Consider the following 18656-nt stretch of genomic DNA (forward strand, 5'->3'; position numbering starts at 1 on the left):
AACACACGCACACACTCTACAGAACATTTTTTGAGTAACCCTGGTCTATAGCACGGATTATTTTGACTAATATTTTATGCCATCCAAAAAAAAATCTATAATACAGCGAGTTTTAGAGGGTTAAGTTTTGGCAAAACAGTAATTGTAATGTTCTGGTAATTGGCATCTTTTGTTGTAGGTGAGATTGCAAATTGTATTCAAGGTGGATTCTCGTCACTTATTTAATTGGTGAGACTTTGGTACCAAAAAATATTCATTCTACTCACCAAATCATTGTCTTCTGCCGTTTTCCATACCGTTGAATGGCAAACCACTGGACATGTAATACATACATATTATATATCGTTAACATATTTAAAAATACAGTACCCAAAATCTTTGTCTTGGCGAGGCAGTTCGACATTGAATCGGTACATACAAAGAAAAACAAATCTTCAAACCTAAAATTAAAACAACAAAGGAGCTGTGCTGAATGAGTTCACCATAGGTCATATACTCAATGCAATCAGATGTGGAATTTAATCTCATTAGTCATCAATAATTTTAAATGAAAGAAAAGAGTATTATATTATATTAAATTATATACATATGTATATGTACAAGTTGAAATTTCTGTCTTGCTAAGCATAGCGTAAATCGTGCATCATTTTAATGCGGTGAAAAGTAAACTTATTCTACTTTCTTAACTGTCTTAAATAGGTGACTCGGTATTTTTTAGGTATGCCATCATGTCCATTACGATTTTCTACTTAGATTTTTTGTAGTTTCTCTATTATAATGATTTCATTAACTGTTTTGTTGGAAGAATAAAAAATACTCACTTTTTATATACTATAATAATATCTATTATAAATATACTAGCCAGTGATTGATGCTTGGCGTTGTTTGAATGCTTGAAAACTGAAAAAAAACCTACTTAAAGTGCTCTTCCTTCCTTCCAAAACTCCAAAACTCATCTATAGTTTATCTTAACTTAAAATTTGTGACGAACTAACATACAAATACACATTCGCTTTTACTCACATATTTAAATACATGTATATCTAGTATTAAAATATATATACATATATAATTTCAGATGTATGAAAATTTAACAAGTTAGTTGATACATCTTTTGTATAACTATCAAATAATCAATGGTCAATTAAATTTTACATTGAAATTTATTTTTTTATTAATAAAAAATGTTTAATTTTCTCATATATGTATGTATGTATATAAAAACTGCCAAAATTAAATTGGTAACATGCGCTTTTCGAGTCAAGGTGAAACTTATTTAAAAAATTTATTTACTATGTAGATCAGAATACATATTTGACTTGTAATCAGGGCTGTGGAGTCGCTTCAAAATTTACCGATTCCGAATCCGACTTTATCTTATGATTTGACTCTAACTCCAACTCCAACGATTTTAGTAAGATCGCCTTTTTTGCCAAAACGTAAAAAAATTGTTAGTAATCATAGATATATTATATCTCTATTTTGTCTGTGTGTCTGTGTATCTGAGATAACGCTCGCCGTACTATAATAGTCGTTTCGATTCGACATACATATGTATGTACAGCACAGCTAAACTACTGCCAACAAAATGTACGAATTTAATTACAAAAGAATAAAACTTCTATATATACTGTTTGCTAACAATGTTTCCTCTAGGAAAATTAGTCTCTGAACATTTAGCGCCATCTATTGAAAATTTATTTAATTAATTAATTTTTCTATTGGTGTTTTATATTGTTTACTAGTGGTTTTACCCGGCTTCGCTCGGTATTTGTAATATAAACAGCTTAAACATGGCTAATCTAATAGTAAGCATTCATTTGCTTTTTTCATTTAATTTATTTATAAAAAAATAATAATAAACAATATCGATATCATCGTCATAGAAACTTTGATTTGTTTTCGATTTGTGCTCTCGCCCAAACTTAACATACTGACATACAAAGTCTCTCGAAATTATATATTAGACTAGTTTAACTTACAACGATTCCAAAATAAAGCTCTTAGAATAATAACAAATGCCCCATGGTTTGCGAGAAACATTGAAATTCATCAACATGTATCTATGTATACCATCAATTAAAACGGAAATAGAAAGTTATACAAAGAACTACAAGTGTAGACTCGAAACCCACTCAAACGAGCTGGCAAAAGCCCTTATAAAGTCTAGTGCAAAATACACTAGACCAAAGCGCCGCAGAGTGCTCGAATAAGGGATAAAAAGGTGGCAATTAATGAATTGCCAAATCTTCTGAAATAAATTGTGATAAAATTTGCTTATGACCGACGGGTCGATTGCAAATATCTTATAAAAAAAAAAAATTATTTGACAAAATAATATTCAACCATATCGAATCGTCGTCATAGAAACTTTGATTTGTTTTTCGATTACCAACAAACCTTACACACATACAAAGTCTCTTTCGAAATTATACGTATATATAAATTATGTATATTAGATTCTTTTCATATTAAACAATCAAATATAAATATTAAATTAAATATATCGACCGCTTGCGGATCAAACACAGGACTGACACATTTCTTTTATTTATTAACTCAATATGCCAAAACACATGGGATGTAAAAAATTATAGCGATTTTCAAAATAAAAAAATTTGAAGAAATTAAAAAAAATCACTGAATTAAAAAGTAAGTAAATTCATAGTGTGTGTGTGTGTGTGTACGAATTTCATACAAAAATAAATGAATTTAATAAAAAAAACGAAAGTAAAAAAAATAATGAGACGGAGGAAACAATCGGTTTTGGCCACAATACATCAAAATACATGCAATTCAACAATTTTATTTATAATGTAATTTAAATTCACGACTCCACGATTCCGACTCCACAGCCCTGCTTGTAATTCAACACTTAATTATTTGTACGTGTACTTTTTCAAATATGTACTCAAGTCGGTACATAAAACGTGCATTCACGATGGTAATAGTGGTTGAATTCACCCGAGAAGTGTCTGCGAATTTGACCACAGTCGATATGGCAAAACCACAGATATCTTCATTAACATTGTTCCTTTGAGTGTCACTGGATCGTTTGTGTACGTTTAAATTCAAATATCAACTACATAGAAAATTGAATGTTAAGTTTATCAAGTTAAATACATAGTACTCGTTGAATTACAGCCGCAAATGGTCATTTATTACCACATCCATTGTATCGCATATGAATTTGTGCGATTCACCCAAATACGTATTATCTGTTGACTAAAACGGATATTGTTATTATACATTGTATATGTGAATGGTTATAATGCAAAACGAACTATGTCTATTTTAATGTCATTATTTTGATAATAGGGTCGAGTGCGGCAATCGTGTTTGTCATTACACGCTAATTGATGTTCATTGAATTACACTGCACTCGGGTCTCGGCTCGTTTTGAAATTATCATTATATGGGATGATTTCGTGCCAATTTTTAACCGTGAAAGTTTCACCGTATTTAATCCAACGACATTGAAAAGCTTCACAAAGGCAAATCTGTTGAAGTCTGATCCGCCAACAATGGTGTCAATTTATATACTTTGTTGCTAAACTGTCTATGTATATATGATTTATTCGTCTTTAATTGTTCTCTTTAGGCGAAAAATACGTTTGATGAATATCTGCCAAGATTGTGTTTGATCATAGACTAGTTTATACAATATAATATAATATGAATTTGAATCCAAACAGTGCAGTTCAATTTTGCAAGTTTTGTAATATTTTGTATATAAATATAATAATTGAAAATTTTTTCTATAGAACGGAAATAATCCGACATTTTATAACTTAAATTGAAAAGTAAATATTTACAAGCAAAATAAAAACGAACTATATAGGATAAACATTATGCCTCAAAGTTATTTTTACACTAGAAAACCTCAAAATAGCTTCATTTTGTTTAGTAGCATAGCTTGATGTTAAACCACCGAGAATTTGCCAGGGTCGATCCCGTGGGTTGACCTCGATTGAAAAGCATTCATTGAGAGTATGATCTGTAGTGCTGCTAGTCAAATTTGGATATTTGTGACTCGTTTCCTATCAAAGTTTGCTAATTTATGTAATTTCATTATTGAAACGGTTCGTAATCAAATTGGCAAAAACCATCCTACCCACTGTCATCATTATTTGAATATGATTTCAAAATTTATAATTATGATGCCGCTCAGGGGCAACCTGAAAACGACATCTTGGGAAAAATATTAAATTGGGTGCATTGGCTATGCCGCCTTTCCCAAGTATAAATAGATACAATAATAAAAAACGTATATTATCAGATATTGATCAATTTACTCGAGATAATCTTCGAACTTTACATAGATACATATATGTATACAGGTTTTTCATTACAAATTCACCCTTTTATTCATTTCAAATTAAACCGTCTTCATTCCAAATTGACCCCTTTTTAATGTCAATTTGAAATGAAAAAAGGCCAATTTGAAATGAAAAAGAGTCAATTTGAAATGAAAAAGGGTCAATTTGGAATGATAAACCTATATAATTGGATTTTATTTAACTAGTGAATATTCACTTTTAAATTAGTTTTTTAATTTACTGACTACTTCTGTATTATATAAAGTAGTCTTTATTAACATACAAATATGTACTGAATAATTACTGAAATTCAAAATGAATTTTCACCCTCTCATCTATATATGATGAAGGATTATTAGAAGGTAGCTTCCCGAGCTTAAATTTCATTTCCCGGGTGTAAATTGTGTAATTAAATATTTATCGGAGGGCTTAAAACAACATCGCCTTTCTGTAATCCAAACATTGCTACAATTTTCCGAGACATACAATATTTTTCAATTTGTTCTTTCGACATAACAATTTTTAAAGCAATCCTACTATTGAATAATGAACCGTCCCATCCTAAAGAGGATGTATGTATGTATACTGCTATCCTGCACTTTCATTTAATATACGATTTGTTTCTTCTCCACTGTTTCAATGTTATACGACACATCATTCCTTTTTATCCAGTCGCATAATCGCGACTTCCTTACATATGGTATTCTATATGTGCACATATTATCTACTTATTTTGTTAATATATTATTTATTTTGATTACAGGGAGAGAGCGTTGGCGCAAAATGTGTATTATAGTCGGAGAAAAGTACTCTTCAGTAAAAACTCCTACACGTGGCGAAATTTGAGGATCCGTAGACGATCCGATGCTGCAATCATCCACCATTACATAATACGACATTTTCAGTATTAGCGTTGATTCGAAATTTTTTACAAAAAAAAAAAATATATATTTTCATATATGTATATATATATATATATATCTAGAATATAGTACAAGTTAAGATAATACACGTTCCATTAGTTAGTAAGTGTGAAGATGAGATTGAATCAACGTGTCAAATTTGGCCGATAGAAATATGTTGAATATATTCAGGCCAAAATGGGCAGCTGGTGGCATCTTGGCTGCCATGCTTCTGCTAGGATATTACTATTCGAATTTATCAGTTCGGCCAGCTAGACCGTTCTCAGGTTCTGTTGAAGGTAAGGAAATATATAATTATAATAGTATATTACATATATACATATATATAGAAATATCCAGAGAAATATTATAATTAATAGAAGTGGCTTTAGGCATTATATTGTTGTCAAGTGACGATTGTCCACAGACATTCCTAAATAATTTTACCATCAGTCGTATTTGATCGACGTATGTCCGATAAAAACTTCCCTGGGCAAGGGCAACGGGCAAGTGCATCGTTAAAAATTGCACAATGCGTTCAAAAACACACAATAAACAACATGGGATACATTTTTATAAGTAAATTGATCATTCAAGTAACATATTATTCAATTAACATCGTAGTTTGACAGTTTTTAAAAGTGTCATGGCGATCGCCCGCATTCTACATAACATTTCAGGGGTGGCACCAGAGAAATGTAAAAATTATTTTTAAATAAATGTAAAAACATTTCTCTTGTTGGCGCCTAATACTCAATTATATTGATAACCAATTATTTAAGTTTAATTAATATAAACATCGTTCATTTTATATTATACATATTTTTGTTGAAACTATACATACATTACACGTTCATTTAAGAGACAGACAAATACAAAAAAGTGGATAAAAATAATCCGCCAACTGAGAAAAGAAACGGATTGGCCACCAACGCCCAACACGACCATATACTCAAATTGTAAATAAATCTATATCAAAATAAAACTTTAATATGTGGTGACCATGATTATATTCCGTACGTTTTAGCGTAGTTATGGAGACGTATTGCGTAATATTGAAACAATTTATTTATTCGTAAAGGCGCTTCTATTATTATAACAATTCTCTGGAAATATTTAATATATAATTTCGAAAGAGACTTTGTTTGTATGTAACTATCGTTGGTTCGTAGAATCCGTGACGTTAAATTTAATAAAAAAAAAACAAATAAATTTAAATAAAATAAACTTCATATAAATTTAATAAATTGTTTACTGTTACATTAGCCATGTTTAATCGGTTTATATTACGAATACCGAGCGAAGCCGGGTAAAACCACTAGTATATTATAATTATAGTATGCAGTTATTTTTCCGTAGTATGAAATAATTTTTTTTTCGAAATTTTAACTATACAATTTATGAAGATTTTTATAAATGCATGCTGAATACCCGCGGTCATCTTATATAATATGTACATATACACTTTTTAGCGTGTCAATTTGATTATATACAAAATGTCGTGGCCGTATCACTTGTTTGCGCACGGTTAGATGATGATAGCCGTGGTTCAAATTAAATTAATTATCATTCACTGTCGTATCATCATCCTTGACCTCCCGTCGTTTCGATTTATCTTTTGTGAATAGTGTTTGAAATGTTGTATAAAGTTCTAATGCGACGATTGATACTAAGCAGTTTCTTTTTCACGAGCAACATTTGTCAAATACTCGAATTGCAACGTGTACTTTGATTCGATATCGGATAGGAATTATTTTCAACGTGCGTTTATTTTCAAATTGTTGAATTGTTGCGAGAACAAAAGGCGTTTTGCACGTCATAATAATTATGATATTTTTTATGCAGAGTATGCATGTTATACAAACCCGTGACGCTATTACATACATGTTTTTGTTTTCATGTCGAATAACAATCTAAAGGTCGTTTTTTTCATTACGTGAAAGGACTGTGTTTGATGTTTATCACGTTATTTTTATTTATATGGTTTTATAGCATTGAAATCAAAGGGAGAGAAATGTTTTTTCGCGTTAAAAGAATTTCACGTTCATAAAATTATATAAAAAAATTGTTTTTGACTACATTTTCGGAGAATCCTCGACAAACATCTTTTATGTAATTTTATACGAAATAACATTTTGCTTGTTTTTTATTTTTTATCATTGTATTGATTTAAGGGAGAAAGATTTACATAATTCACACTTCGTTCGAGAAAATACTATTGATTAAACTCTTGTCTATTTTCGATCAGTATTTTTCGTTCAAAACTCTTTTTATATAAAACTAGTGTTGTACCCGATGAAATATCATCGCATGGGTGTTGGCATATTAAGTTATTAAATAAAAAAAATTAAAAGAAATGTGTCAGTCCTGTGTTTGATCTGCACGTTTTAAATATATTTAATTATTTACATTTAATCGTTTAGTATGAAAAAAAAAATGGTAAAAACTACCTACCTATCACTAAAACACCAATTGAAAAATTAGTTAATTAAATAAATTTTCAATAGATGGCGAAAAATGCTCAAAAGACTTCTATTAGCCTAGAGGAAACGCCGTCTTTTAGCCTATAGGAAACATTGGTAGCAAACGGTATATATAGAAGCTTTTTTCTTTCGTAATTATACTCGTACATTTTATTGGCAGAGGTTTAGCTGTGACGTACATATGTACATATGTTGAGTCGAAACGACTATCATAGTACGGCGATCGTTATCTCAGATACACACACAGAGAGACAGAATAGCGATATTATATATATGTATGTATATATGATATTTTAATGTTTTCGTCGTATCATTTTGGGTATTTCACTCGAAATACTAGGCTTTGTGAAATCAAACATTAAACATGAAAAATAATTTAGAAAAACTTACGATAAAATAATTAAGTATAGCAATTTTCGAAGATTCAATTGTTAAGGCGTTCGATTCAATGTAAAGAAAATACAAAAATGTAAGAATAATTTATTAAGTAAGTATTCAAAAGAATCAAATCAACTGCTATGCATAATCTACAATGTTTATGACTTTGAGAGGAGGATAAGTATCCACTTGAATCAATAAACCAAACGAGGTGATATAATATAATCGGGAGATTGAATGACATCACTTATAAACAGTGCTATTTTTTCTAAAAAAAAAAGGTGTAAGAACCAGGGCTGTGTAGTCAATTCATAATTAACCAGGGACCCGAAACGGAAAACCGACAAAACCGTTATTTTGCTGGAACGGAAACCGAACCGATATTTAACCGGTTCGGTAAAATGAATATATATATACTTTGGGAATGATGGAATTAATGGACAAACATACAGGAATGTATATTAAAAATATGTTTTTGAAACTTTTAGAAAAATATAATATCGATATCAAACAAGTCTAATTTGTCATGTAAAAAGAATTTTGTTTAAAAACAGCTGAAAACAATATGGAGTACTATTTCCCAGAATATAAATGGATCGAAATTAATGTCATCATTGAAACACTACGGCCATTAAAAGAATCCACGATGAAATTGCAAAGCGAGTAAATGACGTTGAGTGATTTTTACGAGATATCGATTCGAACTGAAAACTGGAACTGAACCGATATATATTTCATTTACCGAACTGGAACGTAAAAAATAACGCTTTGTCTTATGATTCGACTCCGATTCCAAATTGAACGATTTTAGTAAGATCGACTTTTCTTGCCCAATGTATTAAATTATTAGTAGTAAAAATAATTGCAATTTTCAAGATATAGAATACAATCATAGTGTATGTATACGAATTTCATATATAAACAAATCAATTTAATAAAAAAAAGAATGAGATGGAGGAAGCGACCGGTTTTAAAAGGCCTCAACACATCAAAATGCGTGCAATTCAACGATTTTATTTATAATGTTATTTAAATTCCTGATTTTTATAAAGAACTTATTTAATTTTAGTTTATTAGTGGATTTCCTTCAATAAAATTGGATACTGTTGACACATTTCGTAATACTATTAATTTAATTTGTTGAATTTTACGACTTTTGAACTCCACAGCCCTGGCTGGAACTCACTTCTTGTCTAGCTTTTTATTACAGAAAATTATATTCAAATATAATTTAAATGAAAAAAGCTTTTCCTATGCCACGGAGCGCATAAAAAATTAAACATACATACTTAATTAAAAAAAAACGTATAAAAATATGTTGTAACGCTACTCTATTGCGTTACACCACAAAAAAGTACTGCTTATAACCAAGAAATCAATGAATTGATGTCATTTTGACGTATCCATAAAATTACTGAATCACTTTGTTAACATTATTTTTTGATAGAATGATACGTTCCAAACATCTTCATAACATGTACTTACATATAATTAATTATTAATAAAGTAATCTCATTTGTGAAGGCTGCTTCAGATCCCACAGGATTAAATGTTCTGGTTTAATATAATTATGGAAACTAAGCCAACCGGCAGACATAAAAGCCTCCACTCGTAGGAAAAATCAATATCGATATGCAACAAAGTTTTTTCCATTATTTTTTAACGAATCTATGTAACTTGCAAAATATACTTACAATTTAATGAAATAGCATTTAACATATAGGTATTTTTGGTAATTAGATTACACTGAGCAACAAAAAATCACGTTTTTGAGTTACCAGAGCGAAGACTAACCAATCTTTACTAACTTTGACCCACTGAATTCGAATATGATAATGATTTTTGTTGGTTGGTGATCGTTTACGAGATATAAGCGTTTAAAAAAATGCGCGATTTTTACAATTTTTTGGCTTTTGCGGTCTTTAACTCAAAATCTAGTATTGCTGTGCTCAAAGTGAGTATTGGAATCAATAGTCAGATGTTTTTCCTATTGATTGTAATATTTCATTGCTTTAAAATACTTATAATTAATTGTCTAGCGAATTTTAAAAGTCAAAAATATATATATTTTTTACGGATTTTTTTTCCGTGCTATTTTTCATTTATTTTGCAAATTTTTTATTCCACCACGTTTATAAGGATTGGTTTTCTATCTTAATATTTTTCTTTTTTATCTAAACGTACTAACTCAAGCGGTAATTGCAATTTAAATGATTTCGTTGTGTATACGGTTGTAACGCGAAATGTGTTGGGTGCAAGCAAGATGGCATGTAGTCCGACCGCTGTACTCTGTGAGGTGGAAATCATTATCATATTCGAATTCAGTGGGTCAAAGTTAGTAAAGATTGGTTAGTCTCCGCTCTGGCAATTTTTTTTGTTGCTCAGTGTTATTAGTCACATTACGATCGCCCAAAAGATAATTTTTGCCACGAAGTTCTCGTTAGTATGATAGTTATCGTTAGTATGATGGACTTTTCGGCTGCCAGATGTTAACGGAACATCTGGCAGACGATTTTGGTAATTGGATTATTAGACACATTACGATCGCCCAAAAGATAATTTTTGCCACGAAAATCGCGAATATGGAATATTTGGCACTCGAGTTCTCGTTAGTATGATAGTTATCGTTAGTATGACGAACTTTTCGGCTGCCAGATGTTCCGTTATAGAGATTTTAGTGACTTTTGGGCGAGCGCTTTGTGACCAATAATCACCGAACCGTATTTTTCTAATAGTTCTCATAGATTTTTCGTATATTAAAAATATATCCAAGATTTTTTTTTTGGTTTGTAATAGAGTATGGAATTATTTTTCAATGTATTGATTAAATTAATTAATTAAATTAATAATACACGTATTAATTAAAATTTCGCATTAATTTCAGAGTTGCGGCTCATAAAAAACGATGGGTTGAAAGAGAACGCGCCCCTTGGTGAGGAGCATTCCTCTAATTTAGAACAGGTTATTTTTTTTTTAACTATTATAATGTTAAATATTCCACATTTAAATTACCAACTTACTAAAGGCCCGTTACAATAATTTTTCCAGACCAAATTTTCATTCTACAACAACTTACTGTACAATTACACTCGCGAAACTGACACGGATAAGAGTTGTCAAATATTACACACGCAGACCACCGACATCGATACACTAAAAGAATTTCCAAATTTTGAATTTCAAGTGAGTATAATATGATAATTATTGTTTAAATGCGAAACGCGGCTTATCTTAGTACATATATATGTAATATATAAGTTAACATGTCGATTATTGATGCTTGCGAATTGTGTACATTTATGCGGTTGCAATTGCGACAGAGCCAACTTGTAATTAATTCATCTACTGTTTTTCATGTATGTATGTACAATTTGTAATGTGTATTTTTTCCTCACAACCCAAACGTGTTTCAGCCGCAATGGATGCGTAGTAAAGAATATTGGAATAAGTCGTTTGAGGATCGGTATGAACAGTTGCGAAAAGACCCCAATAGACCCCCGTTGAAGGTAAATAGTGTATGAGACATACATATTATAAGGGCGTTGTGTTGCCGCTTCCGTTTGCAATCTTTCAGTTTTGCTGTTTTCAGGTGATCATTGTACCGCATTCGCACAACGACCCCGGGTGGCTGCACACCTTCGAGCACTACTTCCAGCTAGAGACGAAGCAAATCTTGAATCAAATAGTTGCCAAGCTTCAACAATATCCAGACATGACTTTCATTTGGAGCGAAATTTCGTTTTTGACGGCATGGTGGGATTCAGCCCATCCGACGAAACAGAAGGTAAAGTTTGTAAGATTCAGATTTGCAATTAACCGTTTGCCCGCGGCCATCTTCTATGGAAGCTTTGGGCGAAAAGTCCATAGCGCGGCTGTCTTCTGTAGAATTTCTGAACTTTGCACGGGATTTTGAGGCTTATATGCGCCTATTTCAACTTTTTTGTTTTAAGGTTCAACTTGGTTGAATATATTACTGAGAGTTGAATGCCATCTATTCAATTTGCTTAAAATGAATATATACCAGTCAAAATTAGTTTTTTGTGGAACCATACAATTTATCGGCATCTATTCCACATTTTGCAGAATCTAAACAATCTTGGTATTTTAAGATTAATTACTAAAACATATTTTGAATGGACTGTTTTCAAAATTATAAAATTTTACCAAGTAATCTTTATGCCTTTATATACATATACCTTCTTCACTTCAGTAACAAATTTTTCTACACAAAATTCTACCTCTATAGTTTTTAATACGCTTTGCATACAAGTGATGAATTACTAATATACAATTTTATTTATTTGTATAATTTTGTTGGGGATTTACTACACACCCGAAGAAATAACACTCAAACCTGGAGCACTTTAGCTACGACTAGCTAAAACCTGGAGATTCCGGGTTAAAACCATAGGGGTGGCAACTCTTTTTATACATCATCATTATTAACGATTGCTAAATAATAAAATAACACTAAATGCTCCGGTAGTATGTACATATGTAGATAATTTCAATTCTGGAATACGAAAATGTACTAATGTATATTAGTCCCATATTGATTTGGTGATTAATTGAATCTTTGCTTGTTTGATTAGGCATTGAAAAAGTTGATAAAATCTGGGCAGCTGGAGATAACTACCGGAGGATGGGTAATGCCCGATGAAGCCACTACGCATATTTACGCTTTAATTGATCAATTTATTGAAGGTTAGTTTGAATTTGATTCATTCGCTGCAATTCGCTTATCTCAGACTATTTTAAATTTGATCAATGTCTTTACAGGTCATCAGTGGATGAAGAATAATATTGGCGAGTCCCCGAGGAGCGGTTGGTCGATCGATCCGTTTGGCCATGGTGCGACAGTGCCTTACCTTCTTTCTCGTTCCGGAATCGAGGGTGCCATAATTCAACGTCTGCATTATGCTTGGAAGCAGTGGTTCGCTCAGCATCAATGGGGCGACTTCGTGTGGATGCCTTCCTGGGCTTCGTCCAACCCGGCCTCGATATTGACTCACAATCAACCCTTCGACATATACTCGATAAAGCACTCGTGCGGACCTCATCCGTACATCTGCCTCAATTTCGATTTCAGAAAGATCAAAGGTGAATACACCGAGTATTCGGTGAAGGCGGAATTCATCACGGATAAGAATTTAAAAGCTAAGGCCGAGTTACTTCTAGAGCAGTATGCCAGGACTGGCTCACTTTTACCGCACAATGTAGCTTTGATCGCTCTTGGTGACGACTTTCGTTATAATCACGATATTGAATTTGATCAGCAGTACGTTAATTACAAGAAGCTTTCTAATTTCATTAATGAGAATAAACATATTTATAACGCGGAAGTCGTTTTCGGCACACCCAAGGATTACTTCAAAGCTATCAAAGAGAGGTATGATAGGTTTCCAACGTTGAAAGGAGACTTTTTCGTCTATTCTGATATATTTACCGAAGGTCGGCCGGCTTATTGGTCTGGATATTTCACGACGAGACCTTATTTGAAAATAATGGATCGAGAATTAGAGCATAATTTGAGAAATGCAGAGATTTTATTTACGTTGGCTTTAAATACTGCTAGACAACATGGCTATAAGAATATTTTAAGACTGTTAGAAAAGAATTACGAAAATCTTATAAAGGCTCGAAGGAACTTGGGTTTGTTTCAACATCATGATGCCATTACTGGTACATCGAAATCTAGTGTCATGCGAGATTATGGATTGAAACTGTTCGAGAGTTTACAAGACATGGTTAAACTCCAAGAATCATGCTTGGAGATCGTCTACAAAAATAACACTATAAATAATATCGAGAATGAACAGTTGAGAAATTTCATTTTGAGCGATGTGGAGAGGGAGAGTTACGATAAACTGCCTCGTAAGTTAGCTGTTTTAGTCGATAAGGATAAAGAAATTATATTATTCAATTCGCTGGCTCAAAAACGCTCCGAAGTGATCACTATCCGTACCAACACCACCAATGTTAAAATATTGAACAGTTCGAAGCAACCGGTGAACTTCCAGATAAATCCTGTCTGGTTTAGAAACTCTTTCAACAAATTAGAAATATCAACTAAAGAGTTTGAAATTATGTTCATTGTCGATTTGCCGCCACTGAGTGTTGTTACATATAACATAGCCGAAGATCAGAACGATACTGTTAAGCGGGCTACTATTTATTGTGATCACTGTGTGTACGATTTTCAACAGAACACAACGACGCCTGTGAGAGACGGCTTAAATCCAGGACAAGTGCAACAACCCAGCTCTGCTGAAAGTCCAATTCGGAAGTCAGGGGCGTTCATTATTAAAAATACACTACCGGGAGATATTCAGTTGGAGAATCATAGGATTAAATTGTTGATTGATGGAGTTACAGGGTTTTTGAAATCAATTACGAAGAAGAAATCACGTCAGATACGACACTGTGCTATTGAATTTTCAGCATATCAAAGCGCTCAGTTGCATTCGGGAGCTTATCTTTTCATGCCTGATATTAATACTCCAGAGAAAGATGTTTTGGAACAATATGCCAGGGGTCCCGATGGTATGGAGAGTCAACGGAGTAATATTATAATAATAACGTCCGGTCCTATAGCAACCCAAGTGACTGTCGTATACGGTCCGTTCCTGATGCACACGCTGAGGATATACAATAATGAGAATAATTCAATGGCCGATGCAATTTATATGGAGAATGAGGTCGATTTTGAAAGTCCTCCGAAGAATCGAGAGACGGAACTGTTTGTGCGCATTAACACCGACATACAAAACGGTGAACCGCCTGAATTTTACACCGATCAAAACGGTTTTCAGTATCAAAAGCGTGTGAAGGTCGAGAAGATATCGATCGAGGGTAACTATTATCCAATCACGACGATGGCTTTCTTGCAAGATCGGGACTGGAGGTTCACGTACATCACCGGTCACGCTCAGGGTGCGTCGTCGTTCGAGCCAGGTCGTCTGGAAGTAATGTTGGATAGGCGGACTTTGTACGACGACTCGCGCGGCATGGGTGAGGGTCTCGTCGATAACCGCAGGACAAGATTCCGTTCTTGGCTGCTCTCCGAGTCAACTATGCCTGAAGTTTCCAGAAGCAAACGCAACACGGCTTCGTTCGACCAAGTGCAATTTGTTAGGCAGAGTAGACGTCGTATTCGCAAGTCCATCAAGAATGAGAAGAGCGAAGGTTTCCGTCGGTTCATATTGACGGAGCCACGCGACTTGTACCAACTGCCGAGTCATAACGCCATCCAACTCAGCCAAGCGTTGAACTATCCAGTGAACATATTCACAATAGACAATATGGAAAAGTTCACATTGGACACTAAATCGGTCAATTTGCTGAATGCTGAATTTCCAGAGGACGTGCACTTGGTTAATTTGCGCACGCTCACCGATCCGCAGTTTCAACAGTTTCCGGCCAAGGACGCCCTCCTCATCTTGCACAGGATGGGCTATAGGTGTACGGGCGAAGTGGAAACCAAGAGCAAGATGCCGAAGATGTTCCCCTTCTCGGGGATCAGGGAGCAATCGTTGATGGTCACGTCACTGACAGGGTTACATCCGTTACAACATTTGAATTCATTGCACGATCTCGAACTATTGCCGATGGAACTGCACACCATTAATATTACATTCTTCGATTCTAAACTGACAAACCAATATTGATGTGAATGATAAAAAGAAAGTTTTGGCTGATTATTTTTGAAAATTCAGAGTTTTTTTCTTATTATTTCAGTATGATGTTGTGATTTTTCAGTTTATAACAAATATATAATGTAAATAAAAATAGACTGAAGGTCAAATTTAGTGTCGGCTAATGAGTTAAGGGGACCATTTTAAGTTCTATCATTCATTATTATCAGTTTACTTGTTTTTATACGTACATATTTATGAAACAGTGTTGTCCAGTGAAAATTCTCCACCACTGCATTATGTTAATGTAAAAGTTCAAATGTTGGATATCATAACAAGATCTTAATTAGAAAATATTATATGACACTCAATTATTATGCTTGGTAAATTTAAAGATGCGTTGCTGATTTTTAGGTTAAGATTAAATATAAAAATCCATATTTATTTTCGGTATGTACTGTACAATATTTATAAAACCTGGCACATATGTAGCTTTCAAAGTGGGGTTTGTTTCATTAGTATATGTATATACTAGAGCAATTGTTTTCTACATACTTATGCCGGGTAAGTAGAAAATAAGTCTATCTATATACATCACATTAATAAAACCGCCTCAGCTTGGAGAATTACGAATCCTAGTAAAACTTTAGAATTACGAATCCTAAAAATATGGTAGATACCCAACCTATCCTAATGTAATGCACTGACGTATATGTATTGATTTACGGGTACTATATTATCAGTAGATAACCGCGGCCAATGGATGATTTGAAGGTGAAATTATTTTATTGTTAAGAAACAAAGTAGAAACAGAATGGTTAAAATGACTATCCACTACCACCTTTATCTGTTTTGATTGTGTATAGCTTCGAAATAATGGCTTTCACTTCTCAGTCCCAAAAACCCCATTTTTTTTCAGTTTACATTTCACTACGTAGATAAGCAATCACCTGAACAACACTCAAGGGTGAAATCGCACAGGAAGAAACGCGGCACATGGTTTTATGGAGATACTTTTAAACATGTCAAAAAATTGTGTCCCACAATGACCCCCTGTAGTGTTTTAGGTAAAATTTTATCCTTGTATTTATCCTTGCTTGACAGCGATCGATAACGGTGTATCCCATATTTGATATAGGAGAAGCCCTACAGCAGGGAGCCAAACACACTATGTGCCGTTCTTCCCCGTGTGATTTCGCCCTTAACGTGGTCTTAAGTAATTCAGTACTTTTATATATACTTTGTTCATGAAACGCTTGTAAAAAGTAAAAACAGCACAATATTTATTTTTCTCTATAGTTTGTGGTTTCACTGGTATTATGAAGATACGCCTTCAGTATATTCTTGGAGTATATTTATGTGCCTTTTAGGTTGTGATTCAAGTTGACCGTTGTTGGGAAGTTGGATATAGGGAAGTATTTGGAAATCACCATGAATACCATTTGCTGGATGATATTAAGTATTTTGCCAAAGTATCGCCAGGAATGCTAGGATTTAATTATTGTTAACCGTATGATTTACCAGCATTCGAACTTTCACAATAACATTTTAATAAAAATACAAGAGTATTTAATAAGGACTCGAAGTTATTGTTTATCTATTAAGACTTAATCAAGGAAGAGAAGTAATCGAGGGAACGTTGCAGATTAATTTTATTATTTAAAGAAATTTTACGTATTTTGTAAGTATATTTTTATATAAGTACATATATATATATATATAATTTTAATTGAGATAGGTGTAATGTTGTTTAGTTAGTAATACGTGTAACCAATCCAGATGTATGTATAGTAAACACTTCTAAACAAATCCAAAACATTGTAAAAGGTGTTAAAACGACGGCATTACACCTCTGTGATCATTAAGCCATGACCTTTTATACTTCGAATATTATTTTATTGATTTTGTGTATTGTTTTTCACTCTCTTCACACACACATTTTAAATCGTTAAATATTTTTATTCACAAGATGAATGTATTGGACAATGCAAATTATTAGATCACATAAAAGCCCTCACTGTGTATGTATGTATTGTTTTATCAGATTGTTCATTTACTATATTAGCAGTGTTGAAGCGTTACCAATGATTTTTTTTTGTTTTATTTGAATTCAGATTATGTCAGTGGCGCATCAAAGCTCCCGATTGATTTTAAATATGGAAAGAAATACTGAAAACAAATTATTATAATTATATTTAAGCTTATAAAATCAGTCAATTATATTGAAAATTTTTGTTTAGCGATTTTATAATGACAATATATAAAGTTTATTATGAATAAAATTTTGTGATTCCTAACCTAAAAAGTAAACCATGAAATCTTACAATAATAATTACGCCACTGTAACTTGTAAATACATACTCGCAATTGATGTTTCTATTCAGTTAATTTATAAATATACTATATTATATTATACATCTTGTACTCATACACACTTGATTGGTTTAGCTAAATATAGTTTTATTGTCTAAATATGTAAATGTTATATTGAATTTTGTGATAATTTACCTCTATAAATTCTATCGAATGGAATTATCTTTTGATTTTTTGTGAAATTGATATTATGTGACGCCATTAAGTTTCTTTTTAATATTTAATTATTTATGTGCGTATTTGAAATTTTTAACTGTTGTGATTTTTTTTCAGTTTTGTAACTATATACATATACATATATATTGTCAAATATTATTATATTTTTTGTTAGTTAATTTCATTGTTACTAAATAAATTAAAAAATATGTATGTCTTATTTTTTCCTCTATAAAATATCCCAATATTTCAATTATTCCACACTGAATTATGTATTACGGTACTTTCAATTACTTGTTTTTCTCATGCTTTTTATGAGATTATTAGGCGTCCCGATTAATCGGGATTGTCACCGGTTTTAAGCCTCGTGTCCCAGTGTCCCGAACGAACCTTCCCGGGACGCCCAGAAGT

The 18656-nt window shown here is 32.5% G+C and overlaps 1 protein-coding gene across 1 annotated transcript; it reads left to right on the top strand.

Moving 5' to 3' along the window:
• The first annotated feature begins 5396 nt into the window (after positions 1–5396).
• alpha-Man-IIb (alpha-Mannosidase class II b) lies at positions 5397–17760 on the top strand. Its single transcript, XM_077445473.1, has 7 exons — positions 5397–5520; positions 10967–11043; positions 11131–11265; positions 11496–11588; positions 11672–11866; positions 12675–12786; positions 12862–17760. Exons 1-7 carry the CDS (start codon positions 5397–5399, stop codon positions 15747–15749), a joined length of 3624 nt encoding a protein of 1207 aa, XP_077301599.1. The 3' UTR covers positions 15750–17760.
• Positions 17761–18656: the final 896 nt, after the last annotated feature.

This window comes from Arctopsyche grandis, chromosome 2, assembly GCF_051622035.1.
Source record: "Arctopsyche grandis isolate Sample6627 chromosome 2, ASM5162203v2, whole genome shotgun sequence".
Taxonomy (NCBI): domain Eukaryota; kingdom Metazoa; phylum Arthropoda; class Insecta; order Trichoptera; family Hydropsychidae; genus Arctopsyche; species Arctopsyche grandis.

Bases quoted from the DNA above. Each gene is read 5' to 3' on its own strand.
- alpha-Man-IIb (XM_077445473.1), top strand. From the start codon at position 5,397: ATGTTGAATATATTCAGGCCAAAATGGGCAGCTGGTGGCATCTTGGCT. The intron at 5,521-10,966 runs GTAAGGAAATAT...CATTAATTTCAG, and splicing joins GTTCTCAGGTTCTGTTGAAG to AGTTGCGGCTCATAAAAAAC. The intron at 11,044-11,130 runs GTTATTTTTTTT...TAATTTTTCCAG, and splicing joins ATTCCTCTAATTTAGAACAG to ACCAAATTTTCATTCTACAA.